Source organism: Rana temporaria, chromosome 6 (genome assembly GCF_905171775.1).
Source record: "Rana temporaria chromosome 6, aRanTem1.1, whole genome shotgun sequence".
Taxonomy (NCBI): domain Eukaryota; kingdom Metazoa; phylum Chordata; class Amphibia; order Anura; family Ranidae; genus Rana; species Rana temporaria.
The window spans coordinates 59,203,687-59,220,117 of NC_053494.1; the positions used below are offsets into that span (position 1 = coordinate 59,203,687).

General features: G+C 47.7%; 1 protein-coding gene across 12 annotated transcripts in view; it reads right to left on the reverse strand.

Annotated features, from left to right (window-relative positions):
- MRTFB (myocardin related transcription factor B) overlaps positions 1-16,431 on the reverse strand; it is a 453,672-nt gene that overhangs the window by 85,236 nt on the left and 352,005 nt on the right. For all 12 annotated transcript variants that reach the window (XM_040356880.1, XM_040356879.1, XM_040356881.1 and 9 more), the window contains one exon: positions 7,860-7,925. In XM_040356880.1, the coding sequence (XP_040212814.1) occupies positions 7,860-7,925 (66 nt within the window). The remainder of the gene's footprint in view (positions 1-7,859; positions 7,926-16,431) is intronic.

Sequence of the window (16,431 nt, forward strand, 5' to 3'; positions counted from 1 at the left end):
TAGAGGTGATGTCAGGAAATATTTAAGGTTGCCCTTGTGTAACGGATTCTCCTTTTTATTTGTGCAGCATATCTGTTTAGCCATTTAAGCAGTGTGAATTGTTGCCCTCAGAACATTTACTAAAGTTCAGCCACTATGAAATTATTCATGTATGCTCAATGCAGTTCTTTGGTGGCTGTTAAAAAAATCCCAGTGTCTAGCAAATAAGACAGCTGGGGCTAGTAGTAAGTGTGCATTCACAGGGTTTACAAGGTTGTACCGGGTGCATGTCCATGGACAATCCTGCCTGGGAGTCAAAGGCTGTCTGTGCAAGTCAATGATAGGATAGAACTGTACACTAGTAAAATGTAGATCCGAGGGTATACATGGGTACAGATGCACAACCCTTGACACAGACTGTCTGCGTTTAGGTGTGTATATTTTGGCATCAATTTCTACAGGTGGCTATACGTGTGAATATAGCCTAATACAAAAAAAGCCAAAATTTAAAGAGGTCTGAGGTAGAAAAAAAGTCAAGCCTCGTACACACGATCAGTTTTCCTGACGGGAAAACTGAGGAAAGCTTTTGGATGGGAATACCGGCCGTGTGTATGCTCCGTGCAGTTTTTCAGATGGGAAAACTGCCCAAAAACCACCAGACTAAGGAAAAGAGAACCAGGTCTCTTTTTCCCCGCCGGGAAATCCGACAGACTTTTGTCTGGCAGTTTTTCTATGGGAAAAACTGCGATGGAGCATACACAAGGCCAGGAGCCCGGGTCAAAGCTCCATCGCAGTTTTCCTGTCCGGACGTGTGTACGACAAGGACGGAACCGAGAAGGTTCTCGGCTTTCCCCTCTGGATTTCCGACGGGAACTATTCACGTCGGGAATCCCATATGTGTGTACGAGGCATAACCGTGTCCAGGAGCACCAATTATGAATTCATATAACACATCATGATGGATTATTTGTTATTCTTGCTACTACAACATTTTTGGCTCTTTTTCCTTTGCATTACTGTCCTTCACTGGCAACTTTTATTCACCGCTCGTTTAAGGAGATCATACCTCCCAGCTTTTTTATATTGGGAAAGAGGGACAAAAGTATGTAGACATAGGACACATCTCCTGCCAGACCCTCTTAAAAGTGAATAAAACAATATAAAAAAAACCTCACAAGTACTTTTTTTTACCACTACCATTTTTTTTACCGCCTTTTGAAATGTACAAATGCACCAATTTAGAAAATAGGTGAAAGGTTTAGCATTGGGAAGCACTTTTTGACCTTTGTCCCCGATTTGGAACAGACGACATGATCAGCTCCCTTGCTGCTCGTTCCTTTTTTTTTTTTAAGGCATAATTCATGCAAAGATCAGTGGTAGTACTGTCACAGGGGACACCGCAGGTTTCTCAGAGAGGGGTCATCAGGGGGCTCCACTGCAATTTTTCTATGGGGTCATATGATCTGTAGTTATGCCCCTGAGCACTCCAATATCCCTTGCAGTATTATAATCTAGCATATTATGTTTTCATCTGACAGCTCCTCTATCTTTCAGAACAGTTGTGAGCACATAATGCACAGAAATGTGTGGTTTCCTGGCTCCTATTTCTGTCTGCTCTCCTAGAACTGTTAAAACAGAACGAAGTAGAGACTAACTAAATGCCCATATGTGTTTTCCTTACTTCAACATGTAGATAACGATTTGGGATGAGATTGAGCGTGTTCAGACTAGGATCCCAACCCATGTGTCCAAGCCTGCAAAGAAACCAACACCTGTACGGGCCAATCATCTGCAGCCAGGCATTCCCCACCCTGTAGCCACATGTATACAAGGGGCGAGTATATGTACGGCCACAGGGTGGGGAGTGTCCCAGCTACAGATGACTGACCCATACAGGTGATAACTTGCTGGAGGGCTCGGATCCTAGGCTGAACATTCCTGAGCTCATCACACATCTCAGACTACACTTTCACTGCACAAAAGCCATCATTTTAGCCTAAATCCATAAAACAAAGATAGTCTGGAATCAGCACTAGTAAATATAGGCTGATATCGTGATGCGTTTTACCGTACTACTGAAAATATTCTACATGCAATGCTGTATGCTGCAGAGAGGCTTTGTGGTCTGGAAGGGAGTGGTACTTCAGTATGTAAACTGATGTAATCCTTCGTCATTTCCACAGCTGCTTATTAAGGGAACCGAAGCACATGAATCGGTCTGGTTTTACCAGGCTGTAAACTTTTATTTTAGGCAGAATGTGGTTTTACATCTCCACATTTTTCTCATCGAAATGCTTGCTCCAGTTTTCATTTGGCTCATGAGTTTAAAGGTCACATTAGATATTCACAAAAGTGGTCTAGACAAAAGGTAGAGCTGGACGTCTAGATGCCTCAGAACAAAGGCCTGTGATTAATTCCGATGAACACCGCTAATTCCTTTTTGTCCAATCCAACGCCAAAGACCTTATGGAATGTCCTGTTATTTTATTCCTTTTACAATCATTCCAAAACTGAATATGATTGCAACACAAGCATGTTATATATTGCTATACCCTCAACTTGGGTTTCAAATAAACATTTATTTATCTACATTTTCAATGCACTAGACAAAATGTTGACATTCATCACAATGCACAGGATCTCACAAAAGTGAGTACACCCCTCACATTTTTGTAAATATTTTATTCTATCTTTTCATGTGACAACACTGAAGAAATGACACTTTGCTACAAAGTAGAGAGTGTACAGCTTGTATAACAGTGTACATTTGCTGTCCCCTCAAAATAACTCAACACACAGCCATTAATGTCTAAACCACTGGCAACAAAAGTGGGTACACCACCAAGTGAAAATTTCCAAATTGGGCCCAATTAGCCATTTTCCCTCGCCACTGTCATGTGACTCATTAGCGTTACAAGGTCTCAGGTGTGAATGGGGAGCAGGTGTTTTAGATTTGGTGTTCTTGGTCTCACTCTCTCATACTGGTCACTGGAAGTTCAACATGGCACTTCATGGATCTAAAAAAAGGATAGTTGCTCCACAAAGATGGCCTAGGCTATAAAAATATTTCCAAGACCCTGAAACTGAGCTGCAGCATGGTGGCCAAGACCATACAGCGGTTTAACAGGACAGGTTCCACTCAGAACAGGCCTCACCATGGTCAACCAAAGGAGTTGAGTGCACATGCTCAGCGTCATATACACAGGTTGTCTTTGGGAAATAGACATACGAGTGCTGGCAGCATTGCTGCAGAGGTTGAATGGGTGGGTTGGGGGGTGAGACTGTCAGTGCTCAGACCATATGCTGCACACTGCATCAAATTGGTCTGTATGACTGTCGTCCCAGAAAGAAGCACACAGTTTGCTGAAGACAAGCAGACCAAGGAGATGGATTACTGGAACCGTGTCCTGTGATCTGAGACCAAGATAAACTTATTTGGTACAGATAGTGTCAAGCGTGTGTGTGGCGGCAACCAGGTGAGAAGTACAAAGTATGTCTTGCCTACAGTCAAGCATGGTGGTGGGAGTGTCATGGTCTGGGGCTGCATGAGTGCTACCGGCACTGGGGAGCGACAGTTTAATGAGGGAACCATGAATGCCATGTACTGTGACATACTGAAGCAGAGCATGATCCCCTCCCTTCGGAGACTTGGCCGCAGGGCAGTATTCCAACATGATAATGACCCCAAACACACCTCCAAGACAACCACTGCCTTGCTAAAGAAGCTGAGGGAAAAGGCGATAGACTGGCCAAGCATATCTCCAGACCCTGTTGGGCATCCTCAAAACAGAATGTGGAGGAGTGCAAGAGCTATAACATCCACCAGCACCGTAATGTTTTCATGGAGGAGTGGAAGAGAACTCCAGTGGCAACCTGTGAAGCTCTGGTGAACTCAATACCCAAGAGGGTTAAGGCAGTGCTGGAAAATAATGGTGGCCACACAAAATATTGACACTCTGGGCCCAATTTGGACATTTTCACTTTGGGGTGTACTCACTTTTGTTGCCAGCAGTTTAAACATTAATGGCTGTGTGTTGGTTTATTTGGAGGGGGACAGCAAATTTACACCATTACACAAGCTGTACACTCACTACTTTACATTGTAGCAAGTGTACATTTCTTCAGTGTTGTCACATGAAAAGATATAATAAAATATTTACAAAAATGTGAAGTGTACTCACTTATGTGAGATACTGTAAGTACCCTTACACATGGCTTTATTACAGGGCTGGACAAATTGACTTTGAATCTAGGAGCCAGCTAAAAAAAAAGTTAGGCTTTTTTTTTTTTTTTTGCGCAGTGTGGGTTTTACTACTCTGTTCAATTCATAACTTGCCCCCCCCCCCCCCCCATACTTTGTATTCCCCATACCCCCCCCCCCCATGTCCTCATACTCTATACTTCGCCATACACTCTCCCCCTACACTCTGCACTCCCCCCCCCCCCCCCCCCCACATACTCTGTACTCCACCATACACCACCCCCTATGCCCTCATACACTGTACTCTCCCCATACACTGTACTTTTAAACACCAAATCGCATGATACCGCACCAAATCGCATGATACCGCATTTATGGTGCCGTTAATACATTGGCACTTGCAGCAGATTGAAAAGGCAGTGCGTTCCAGCAAGGTGCAGGAAACACACAGAACACGCTTCTCCTGCACCATCGTAAAAGAGTAAAGCAGAACTTTATAGGGAACGACCATTCTTCGACACAGCTCAAGATGATAAATTTGTATTTTGTTTATTTGAAAAGAAATGCATCTCTAATTGTGACATTGTGTAATTTTTAAGGCTTGGCTCACACCTATGCATTCAGTGCGACCTGCATTTGTGCGGGCACAGTAGCCCATTCACTTGAATGGGCTACTGTACCTGTCCCACAAACGCAGTGCATATTTAGATGCATGGGAGTGCCATTATGAATGACAGCCATGTGCATTTGCAAAAGAGCAGAGAAATTTGGCTGCGGGAAGAGGTGCGATAGCCACAACCCCCGCACAAGTGTGAACCTAGCCCAAGGGGGGCTTCACACCATGCTGCTACGCTTTGGACAGTGTATTGAACCCGTGGTTTTGGTGCAGGTTAGCTGTGCTTTTGCCATGAACGTCTATTTCCCGTGGATTTTTGTGCGCTTTCAGAAAACGCATCAAAACTGTGGGACACAAATAGTAGTCTATGGCAAAGCACAGTTAAAGGGGTTGTATGTACTTACCTCCACTGTGCAGTCTGTTTTGCACATAGTGGTCCCAATCCTCCTGTTCTGTGGTACCTCGGCGGCTGTCTCCAACAATTACCTTTGGAGTGGGCCCCCTCACTGCAAGGGTTAGTTCAATATTCATTTACTCTAGGGCTGCAGGGATAAGTGTAATACTTACCCTATTCCTGGCCCCGGCAGGCTTCCTCCATCGATGTGATCAGCCTACTGCCTAACAAGCTCTCAGCTATGGTCGCATGCTCGCCTCTTTGAAGTATAATGCAGGGTTAATAGCCTAACATGAGGACACAAAAAAAAAAAAAAAAGTGCCTCCAAGTGCAGTATGCAATATTTTATAAAATGCACAAAGGGTTAAACGCACTTGAAAAATTTTACAAACTGCACTTGGAGGCGCCTTTCTTTTCCTTTTTTATATCTTCAGAGTTGCTTCTCCTCTAACCAAAGTGCTGCCAGAAGTGCCATCTCATGACCATCATCCCTCTGACCAGCTATCCACCTCCACCAGAGCGCCCTTATATGCGTTTTACATGACACAAAAGGGATCGCCCACAGCTCAGAGGCCTAAAATACTAACTTCTCCAAAAGAAAATACTGCTAAAGTCCCTCCAGTGATGATTGTGTGACAATAGATATATTTTGGTTATACAATCAGCATTTCCCACAGTAAAAATCATCTTAGGCATTCCAATGTTGTACTTTTTATTCCAGCAAGACTATTGACATAATGTTTACATTCACTGTTGCTATAAGCTATGTTTGCCTTACACAGAATCTATTGTTGCAGTCAGGTCAGTTATGAAAAGATGGGTCGCAGCACATGCTAGTTGGGCAGTTAATATTACATACAAGAAAGGGAGAAAAAACAGGCCATACAAATGCTGCACTGCTAAAAGTGCCTTAAAACCCACGTGAACCACGTTTGAACATTTCAGAAGTAAATAAAATCATTAAAATCTGTCTAGAGATTGTATCAATTCAATAACATAAATCACCTTTTTTTTGCCCTCTTCTACAATGAGCTCATGTGATCTGCACTATGTTACTCCACATCACACTGTATGCTTTGTGGGCAGAGCGTTATGTAGATCATAGAAGTCACTGAAGGAAAGTCCCTTCCTTTCCGGTTTTAGTGTCAGTGTCAATGTGTTTTAGGCAAGATAAAAAATAAAAAAAGTAAAATAAACTTCACTGTTGAATCCTACTGCGTGTACAAACAAAGGATTCAGACTTATGTCGTACATCTGTGAACGGAAGGAGCAGGAGAATTTATTTTGTGTTGTTCTTGGATGGAAGGTTATGATAAGAGGAGGAAGACATGTACAGCTATATATATATTTTTTATATTTCGGGATAGTTTTCCTGTGATGCACAAAAAAAAAAAAAAAAAAATAATAGGAGATATCCATTACCATCACCAAATGAGAGCCCAACTTTTCCTTGAAAGAAAAAAAAAAAAAGGTTTTGCCAACACATGTCAAAGTTGCAATACTGTGTTTAGGCATTAGGATTTGTTTTACCCTTGCCATGAAGGGGTTAAAAGCCTAAAAGGCCCCCGATGTCTCCTTACAGAGAACGTGTCACCTGCACTATGCAATCACATGGGGAAGGGGGGGTACTTGTGACTTGAGGAATTGTTTGGCATGAACTTGGGATACTTGCACTTTTGAAAATTCTGCCTAAATAACTTTGTTGAGAGAAAAAAACAAAACAAAAAAAAAAACACATTCCCCTCTGGGTGATCTATGTACATTACAAGGATTTTATCCAACTTGGTTGCAGATTCCTACCTTTTGTTATTCTGAAGAAATCCCTGTGTGTTTGTCTGTGTCCATGTTCAAAAATGAATCCAATGGGAGTGATTCCATAATTATCAATAAGCTGCAGCACCTGCAGAGCACTAATGAGGAAAGCTGCTGGGTCTGCATTCCTTTAGATGCGATTTCCTACTGGGAGTATCTTACCAAAAACCTACGGGTAACGGTATTTCTACAAACCTTCCAGGACGGCGTACCATCAGACCTTAGGTGTGCCGTCCTGGAAGGTGATAGGAGAAAATAACATTTTTGTTGCAGGGGATGCCTGAAACCCGACTTGTATCTTAGTGTGGACTTCTGGGAAAATCAGTCAGCCAATCACACAATCGGGAAATTATGTTTCTGGGTGTCGATCTTTACACATTCTGTGTACAGAACACCTCCAGGTAGCCATATTGCATTTTACAGAAAATGCAGCGGCTGCAGATTGAAAAGGAAAAGGTATTTTTTTGGAACATTCAATAACAGTATGATTTGTGCCGCAATTGTATACACTATATTCGTTTTTCATTTGCTATTTTTTTCCCTACGAAAGTGGAGTTATCCTTTAAATACAGGTTAAACGATCTAGGTCTTTTACCAGCCACTACCAAGCAGATGCACAAAGCGTTTTCTCCTTTTCTTGTTTGTCATAGAAGACCCACAAACTTGAAGTGAGAAAATTAGAATCAGAGTGGCCCAGCCATAAGCAGTCAGTGTTTGTACAGTGCCAGCATATATGAAAATGTCAACTATACAAAAGAAGTTAAATAATAAAAAAAACATTTTTAAGATTTACATTATGCTAAGCTTTAGAAGGTTTATATTCTCCTTTATTAAAACAGAAATAACTGGTGACTTACGTGGCATGATGCCCTGGTCTACAAGTTGCTCCCTTGTTCGCCTTTGTTGCAGCCGCAACTGGAGCACTGAAAGAGAGAGGAATAGAAGTGGTTAGGAATAGTCTGACTCACACTTGCCAATCCTTATGTAATAATTCACGTCAAACTAGAAAAACGTTAACGGAAAGCCGTTAACGTTGCATTTATGAACTGTAAACCAAGTTTTATTAAAAATAAATCAGCATCAGACTACAGACATGGTTTCTAATAATAAATATATATATATATATATATATATACACATATACACACACACACACACACACACATATACATTATTCAAAACTACAAAACAATTTAAAAAAGTTACAAGTTCTTTACTCCTAATCCATCATTATGGATATTTTCAGGGTTTTGTCGGATTATTATTTTTTTTTTTATGAAAATGACACTTCATGACATTCATGAAAATGACATTCACAGAGTGTGAATACAATTCAGTCTTCCAGCATTTGTGCGAACCAACACGCACCCCCCCCCCCCCCCAAGGTGCAATCGGCAGAGGATGTGGGGGTTTACATGTTTTACGCCCAGGGCAAAGTTGACACGACTTGTAGCAGTCAAGCGCTACACATTCAAGACAATATGAGAGCGATGCAAACACCCTACAACTGCGTACAATGCACATGGTTGCGGCATTTGTTGGCAAAATGTTTATTAAAACAGGCAGCGAGGAGGCATCACTTCCTCACCATCCGTCAGCCTCTGGAACATGATCTAAGCTCGGATCAGTTTTCAGAGGCAAGGGAGCTTTAGACTCACATCTAAGTCTACCCTAAGGATTACATGTCCCATGGTACCGTGCTGCCTGCAAGCAGTGATTCTTGTATTACCACCACGTCCCGAAATGTCTCCTCTTAACCTTCTGAACTGCAGAAGTGCTATCAGCACGAGTCAGTTCTGAGAAGTTTTCCAACATGGGGGAGGGAGATGATGAGCATGCAGCTTGTCAGAACACAGCTCATAGTTCGGACCAATGCTGCATCCACCTAGGTATAAATTTGGGAAAAAACAAACAAACAAACCCATACTTATTTAATTTAGAGCTTAATTTTTTAACCAGATCAGTGTATTTCTGCGGTGAGTATCAACTGGTATCTCCAAATCAGCCATGTACAGGGGGCCTATACAAATCAGTGACAGGCTGATGCTGTCTGTAGTTTGTCACATGCAAATCGGACACTGTCTGCCTTTCACTCCCCCCCAACCAGTCCCAAGGGTTACACAGCCTTGCATAACCTGTCATCAAGACTAAACTTTTCTCTGAGGATACCCAACTGCCCCCGGCGCCTCTGCAGTGAGAACTGAGTGTTCGAACACCATCGATCGGTGAGTTCTGACAGCTCTGTGGGAAGAGAGCTGCTGACTGTCAGTCACAGCTCTTCCCCCTCCTCGCTCACTGGAGCGCTGGGCTGTGAAGCAGCTGGCTCAGGCTCTCAGCGGATCAGGATGTTGCAAACCCGACTTCTGTAACCTCAGCAGAGAACAGACTTCAGTCCGCTCTCTGCTAAAAACGGGTCACAGGAATGCAAAACTAATTGCCCTCCTGTGACCCATAGGACAAGTACAGTACAGCCAAAACTAGCTTTGGCTTTACTTCTCCTTTAAAATTCCTTCTCCAATTTATTTATGTTGGATCTTGGGGAGAAGGTTCCCAGCTTGTAATCAGAGTCTTCGAGTAAGGAATGCGATAACCCTAATAACCAAGGCCTGGAGTGTGCCTTTGGCCGGCTGGTAGGTACGCCTGAAAGAGGGCATACCCTGAATAAGAAAAAGTACAATGAGAATGTATGAAAGCTGAGGGAATAAGTGGGTGGGAACAGCGGCCAGCCTTCTAACTTATCACAAATAGAAGATGTATAACAGAAAAAAAATAAAGAAGACTAAAGCTTTTCAAGATAAACATTTTAAGAGAATGAAAAGTCCATTAAGAAACTCGCTAAACCATTACTAGTTGGTTTTATCACAAGGAACTGACAACTTTTTACATGGGAAATTACACATTGAGCTTGGAACAGTCTGTGACCCATACACTCAATGTGGGGCAAGCAGCTGAAGATAAAACAGAGGGCACTAATGTGATATTCAGAAGGCACACGGCACATGCCGCTTTCATACACAGTATCATTGGGAGAACAATGCCGTTTTGTTCTGAAGTCAGAACTGACACCATGAAGCTCACTTAGCTCCTGCAGTGCAATTCTAAAATTTCTTTTGAACAAGTCAGTTCCATGAGCGACGGACAGTTCTGTGTGGTTGAAACTGCATGCAAGGTAACATCCATTCCCTGAAGAGCTTATATAATAACTATGCATGGAAGCTCAATTTAAACTTTAAAATCAAAAGTTTGACGAATTTTTGATGAAAATTAGAGAGCAAACATATCAGGATTTGTCTGCTGTGAGTGGACACAAGTGTGATCACACATACTTCGGTATATCTATTTTAGAATATATCTATCCATTTATCCATCTCTACCCAGCTTGAATTTCAGACTATAATGCAAATGTTAACGTCTTTAGATAATACCAACTTTCTATCTGCAAAGTGTTGTCCATTGGCCTAGGCAAGGAGCAGGTATGCCTGTTAAAGGGGTGTTCCAGACAATTTTTATGTTTATTAAAAGTCAGCAGCTACAAAAAGTGTAGCTGCTGGCTTTTAATAAACATACCCTTACCTGCTCCAGCGTTCCAGCGACGTGCCGGCCGGGGCTCCGCTCTGCTCCTCTCCCCCGCGGGCGTCTTCATTTCAACTGTGGGCACCCGGCCGTGACAGCTTTCGGCTTCACGGCCGGGCACCCACTGCGCATGCGCGCGCCTGGCGCTGCGCCGTCTGAGTGGACAGGAGATCGCCTAGGACCTGAGACGTGTCCCAGGCGATCGCCTACAGGGAGGGGCTGCTGTAGGCGATTAAGCTTAATCGCCTAACCATCCTCTCGGCGGAAGGAGGAAGTGGGACAGGAAGTCCCACTCCTCCTGAAGCCCCCACTCCCCCCCCCCCAAAAAATGACATGCCAAATGTGGCATGTAAGGGGGTGAGCAGTGGGATAAGCGGAAGTTCCAATTTTGGGTGGTACTCCGCTTTAAGAAACAAACATACAAAAGGTGCTGGGGGGCGTGACCGGAAGCCAGCCTGGAAGGAAGCATCCCCTGAGAGCTCCTCTCCAGCCCGCAGCTTACAGGCAAAAAACCGGGGGTAATCGCCGCCATCCATGGGCGGATCGCGGACCACCAGATCCAGCAAGACAAGGGGATCATCCCAACCCCCGCCAGGCTCCGCTGCGACCCTCAAGGACTACTTTAAACCGCCCGACATGCCGCCGGGCGGAGGAGACAAGATGGCGCCGGACGCGGCCACCAACAGAACGGAGGTCTCTCCGCCTCGCTCCCTCCTGCCTCACCATCCGGAGCCATCCCCGACACGAGGGCAGTCCACCGCTCCATCCCTGAGCCAGGATGGCTCGCAGCCGTGGGTGAGTGAATCTGTGCACCCCCACCCCCCCGCAGCGGACCACGAGTCACAGGCCCCAGCCCTCACTGCCTCTCTGGAGCGGGACACGCAATGCACAGGGGCCTTCCCCCGCCTGCTACGAACGGCCCCGGACCCCGAACAGCACGGCGGATTACAGCTCTCCCCCTCCTTCACGCTTGAGGAGGATTTTCCGGCCCTGCAGGCCTCCGCATGCTCCCAGGCCTCCATGGGCCTTCCAGAACGCAGCAGCTCCTCTGCTACTACTAGGCCGGGTTCAACCTCCCCAGCAGCTCAGAGACAGACCCAAACACCTACTCACCTGGAGCCTGGGGTTCAGCTGGGGATCTCTCCCCCCTCATATGCCTCCATGACCAGCACCAGCGCTCCCTGGCACGGGAGGGCCCACACCCCACCCGGGGATCAGGCTGAGGCCTGGTCCAACCCATGGGAATTACCCCAGCAACCCCCCCGAGAGGCTAGACAGCACAGGGAACCAGCTTCCGCTCGCCACCTATCCCCCACTGACCCACTACAGCCCACCTATGATGCCAGGGGACCCCCCTACCACCCCCCCCCACCATGGCAGTCCTACTTGCAAGCCATCCCCACTAAAGATGATTTCAAACAGCTTGTGGAGGACGTTAAGGCGACATGCCGCGCTGAAATTCAAGTCCTCCAAACGGGCCTCAAACATTTGAACGACAGAATGGAAATGGCAGAGGAGGAGATCCAAGAGACTAAACTAGCAGTACATCGCACCCAGACTCAGGCGTCAGACCACCGTCTCATGTTAAGGGACATGCAGCGGCATGTTGAAGACCTGGACAACAGGGGGCGCCGCAACAACATCCGCATACGCGGCCTCCCTGAGGCAGACGGGGCAGAAGATCTGCAGCTCACCCTTCAGAATTTATTTAACGAAATATTGGGGGAACCAACAGACAAGACCATTGAGATGGACAGAGCCCACCGAGCCCTTAAACCAAAGGGCCCAGCCTCCAAACCACGGGACGTCATATGCCGCATAAACTCCTACCCGCTGAAGGAAAACATAATGCGCAAAGCCCGTCCCATGCGCAACCTCCGCTTTGACAACAACCCTCTACAGCTCTACCCGGATCTATCTTGGATCACACTGCAGAAACGGCGCCTACTACAACCCCTGCTCCGCACCTTGCAAGACAAGGACATTGTGTACCGATGGGGCTTCCCCTTTAGCCTGTCCGCCAACCACCAGGGGACCTCAGCCACCCTACGCTACCCAGAAGACCTGGATGACTTCTGCAAAACTCTGGACATTCCCGTCCCCCGGCTACCGGATTGGGACCTCGTGGCCACACCGCCCCCCCCACCAGTAGTCTGGCAGAGAGTCCCGCCGCCTAAACGTCCCAGGGGCCGGGACCCTGCCCGCAACTCCCCCAGGCACAAGCACTCCTAAGTTGGTCGCCCCGGCCACGAAATTCGCCTCGAACACTGCTGGAGACTCTCCGGTCCTGTTGCTGTTTTTGGACTTTTGCTTTTTTCTGTGCTCTTACCCCACCATTCACCCCCGGTTGCCCTAGCCTTACCCCTACGCCACACATCGGGCCTATCTCGGATGAGAAGTCGAAGAGGCTGTCCTTTTGATCACGGACCCCCCCATGGCTGATAGCCTAAGAGTTCCTATCCCCCTAACCCCCACAGTGGAGTTCCTCCACGCCACCCCCCTGCCCCCCCGACCTATGCCTTCGGACTTTTTGGTCGGGAGGTCCTTAAGGAACTGTTGGGACCTGAGGGCCCTCGGGCCATTCGGGCCCCCATTGTTGATTGTTGAAGTGTTATGTTTTGTCTTTGTTCTCACTCTTTTCTCTCTTTTCAGACACCTATCTCTCCTCTCCCGTGCAGGCAGCACCCGACAGCACGCCTTGGTTGCTGTCGTCCCGGCGGTCTCCCCACTCGCCCTCCCAGAACCAGATGCAGCTCGACCAACTCCAGCTAAGTACAAACCACGATCTCTCCACCCACAGTATGGCTAAGTTGCTATCTCTAAACGTACACGGGCTTAACTCTAACAGAAAACGTCACCTAGCACTTAGGGAATTCAGGCAAACAGGGGCAGAGATTATAATGGTACAGGAGTCGCACTTTTCCAAGGGCGATTCCTTTACCTTTGCATCCAGGTATTTCCCCTTAATATACCAGGCCTTCAGTCCACGCAAAAGGGCAGGGGTTGCAATCCTGATCAAACGGGGCACTCCCTTCACTTGCACAGACTCCTACATCGACCCCCTGGGCCACTTCATCATTCTGAGGGGGACATGGCACTCTCGAGACATAACTTTATGCACCTTGTATGCCCCCAACGCACATCAGCATAGATTTCTAAGCCGGGTTCTTACCCGCCTGGCTAAATCCCCCCATGACCTACTGGTAGTGGGGGGGGACTTTAACTTGCCCCATTCGGCGACCTGGGACCGCCTGGTGGTGATCCCCCGAGCCTCTCAAACAAAAGCCCTACGGGACTCTAAACTATTCCGTCAGCTGACGAGGAAACATGCTCTATTCGATGCATGGAGGGCGCTTCACCCAGGGGATCGCCAGTTCACCTTCTATTCATCCCCCCACCATACGCACTCACGTATAGATTACTTCTTAGTCAACAATACTACATTGCGTGTTACTGAATCCGCACAGATCCTGCCCATCTCCTGGTCCGACCATGCCCCCATAACCTTGACCATTGACCTCAACACCCCCACCCGCAGGCCCTATAACTGGCGCCTGAATGACTTTCTCCTGAAACACACCCCCTCCAAAATGGAAATAGACTCCACCCTGCAACTTTACTTCAGTGAAAATGACACACAGGACGTCTCCACTACCACACTGTGGGCCGCCCACAAGGCGGTAATTAGGGGACGGTGCATGGCCATATCCTCGGCCCTTAAGAGGAATGCCGAGTCGGCTAGAAAACAGGCGGAAGCGCAGCTCCGGGCCCTAGAGATTCGCTTACAGTCTTCCCCCTCCCTGACGCTACTTAAACGTATCGCCCTGGTACGCTCAACACTCCGGGACCTTGCGTTGGGTCGAGTCGAGAAAGCTCTAGTACGCCTCCGCCAGGTATACTATGACAAGGGTAACAAGGCGCAGGCGCTACTGGCGAGGAAACTAGCGGACCGCTCACTCGCGTCCACCCCACACCAGGTCCAGGACGGCTCGGGCAATATTATATCACACCCACAGAGTATTGCGGATACTTTCGCAGCATTTTACGCCGACCTGTATAACAAGCCAGAAATCCCACATGACCCACCCCCCCCCGACCTGCTAGACAGGATGACACAATACCTAACTCGGGCGGGCATTTCCCGGCTACAACCGGACGACCTAGCCTCCCTTAACGCTCCCATTACAGGAGAGGAACTGACCGCGGCCATTAAGTCCCTACCCGCCCACAAATCCCCAGGCCCTGACGGGTTTCCATACGAATACTATAAGACCTTCCTCCCCACACTCCTCCCTCACATGACGAAGCTCTTCAATGCCTTCCTACAGCAGACCCCCATCCCGCAAGACATGCAGCGCTCATTCATCACCCTCATCCCCAAACCAGACAAGGACCCCTCACTATGCGCTAGCTACAGGCCGATAGCCCTGCTGAACTCTGATCTCAAGATCTTCACAAAGGTCCTCTCCCTCCGCCTAAATGTAGTTTTACCCTCTCTGGTCCATAAAGACCAAGTGGGCTTTGTCCCCCTCCGCCAAGCGGGGGACAACACGAGGAAGGTGATTGACCTAATTGACGTGGCGAGCAGGGAGGGACCGGAGTCTTTGCTCCTGAGTCTGGACGCAGAAAAGGCGTTTGACCGCCTTGGCTGGCCCTTCATGCTCGCCACGTTAAGGCATATGGGATTTAGGGGACCTTTCCTCCGGGCGGTCCGACACCTCTATACCAACCCGATATCGCAGGTGAAAACGCCCTTTGCCACTTCATCCACCTTCCCCGTTACTAATGGAACACGCCAGGGGTGCCCCCTATCCCCCCTCCTCTTTGCTCTCTGCGTCGAGCCCTTAGCAGCGACGATCCGAGGCAACCCGGACATCCGAGGAATCCCAGTAAGGGGGAGGGAATTTAAGATCTCCCTCTTTGCCGATGACATCATCCTGACACTAACGCGCCCCCGCATCTCCCTGCCTAACTTACACAGGGAACTAGAGTGCTACGGGGCCCTCTCGGGATATAAGACTAATACGTCTAAGTCTATGGCCATGCCGATCAATATGCCCGAACCAGAGGCCCTACACCTGCAGTCTGTCTTCCCGTACCACTGGGAGAGCACCTCCCTGAAATACCTGGGGGTCCAATTGACCCCAAGCTTTGCATCCCTGTACCAGGCCAATTTCCCCCCCCTATACAGCTCAATAAGGGCGCTGATCCACAAATGGAAGCCCCACCAGATATCCCTATTGGGCCGGATAGCGGCAATAAAGATGGTTGTCCTCCCAAAACTACTATACCTCTTCCAGACCCTCCCTGTCCCGGTCCCCTGCGCACATCTGCGAACCCTACAAGCTGACCTCCTCCGGTACGTGTGGAACTACAAACGCCACAGGATCCCACGTTCGGTTATGACGGCATCACGAGCCGAGGGAGGTCTGGCCTTCCCAGACCTGGTCAAATACTACCAGGCCTCGCAGCTCCGGGCGGTGGCATCATGGTTCCCCCAAAAGTCTTACAATAGATGGACGGAGGTGGAAAAGATCTGGCTGGCGCCGATACACCCCAACAACCTCCTGTGGAACGCAGATGCGGCAGTGGAGCCCGGACGCTTACTGGGCTCCATGCGGCAGCTTCAAAGTACATGGAGGAGGCTAGCCCGAGACGGTCGACTTAGGTCCGATAGCTCCCTGCTGACCTCTTTCCTCTACAACCCTAAAGTACCGACCAGTCTCACCCACCAGATGTCCTGGCCCTGGGCTTCACGAGGCCTATTCCACTTTGGTCATTTAGTAGACCCCAGATCCCGCACCTTACACTCCTTCACTGATCTCCAAGCCAAACATGACATTCCACGGCAAGCTT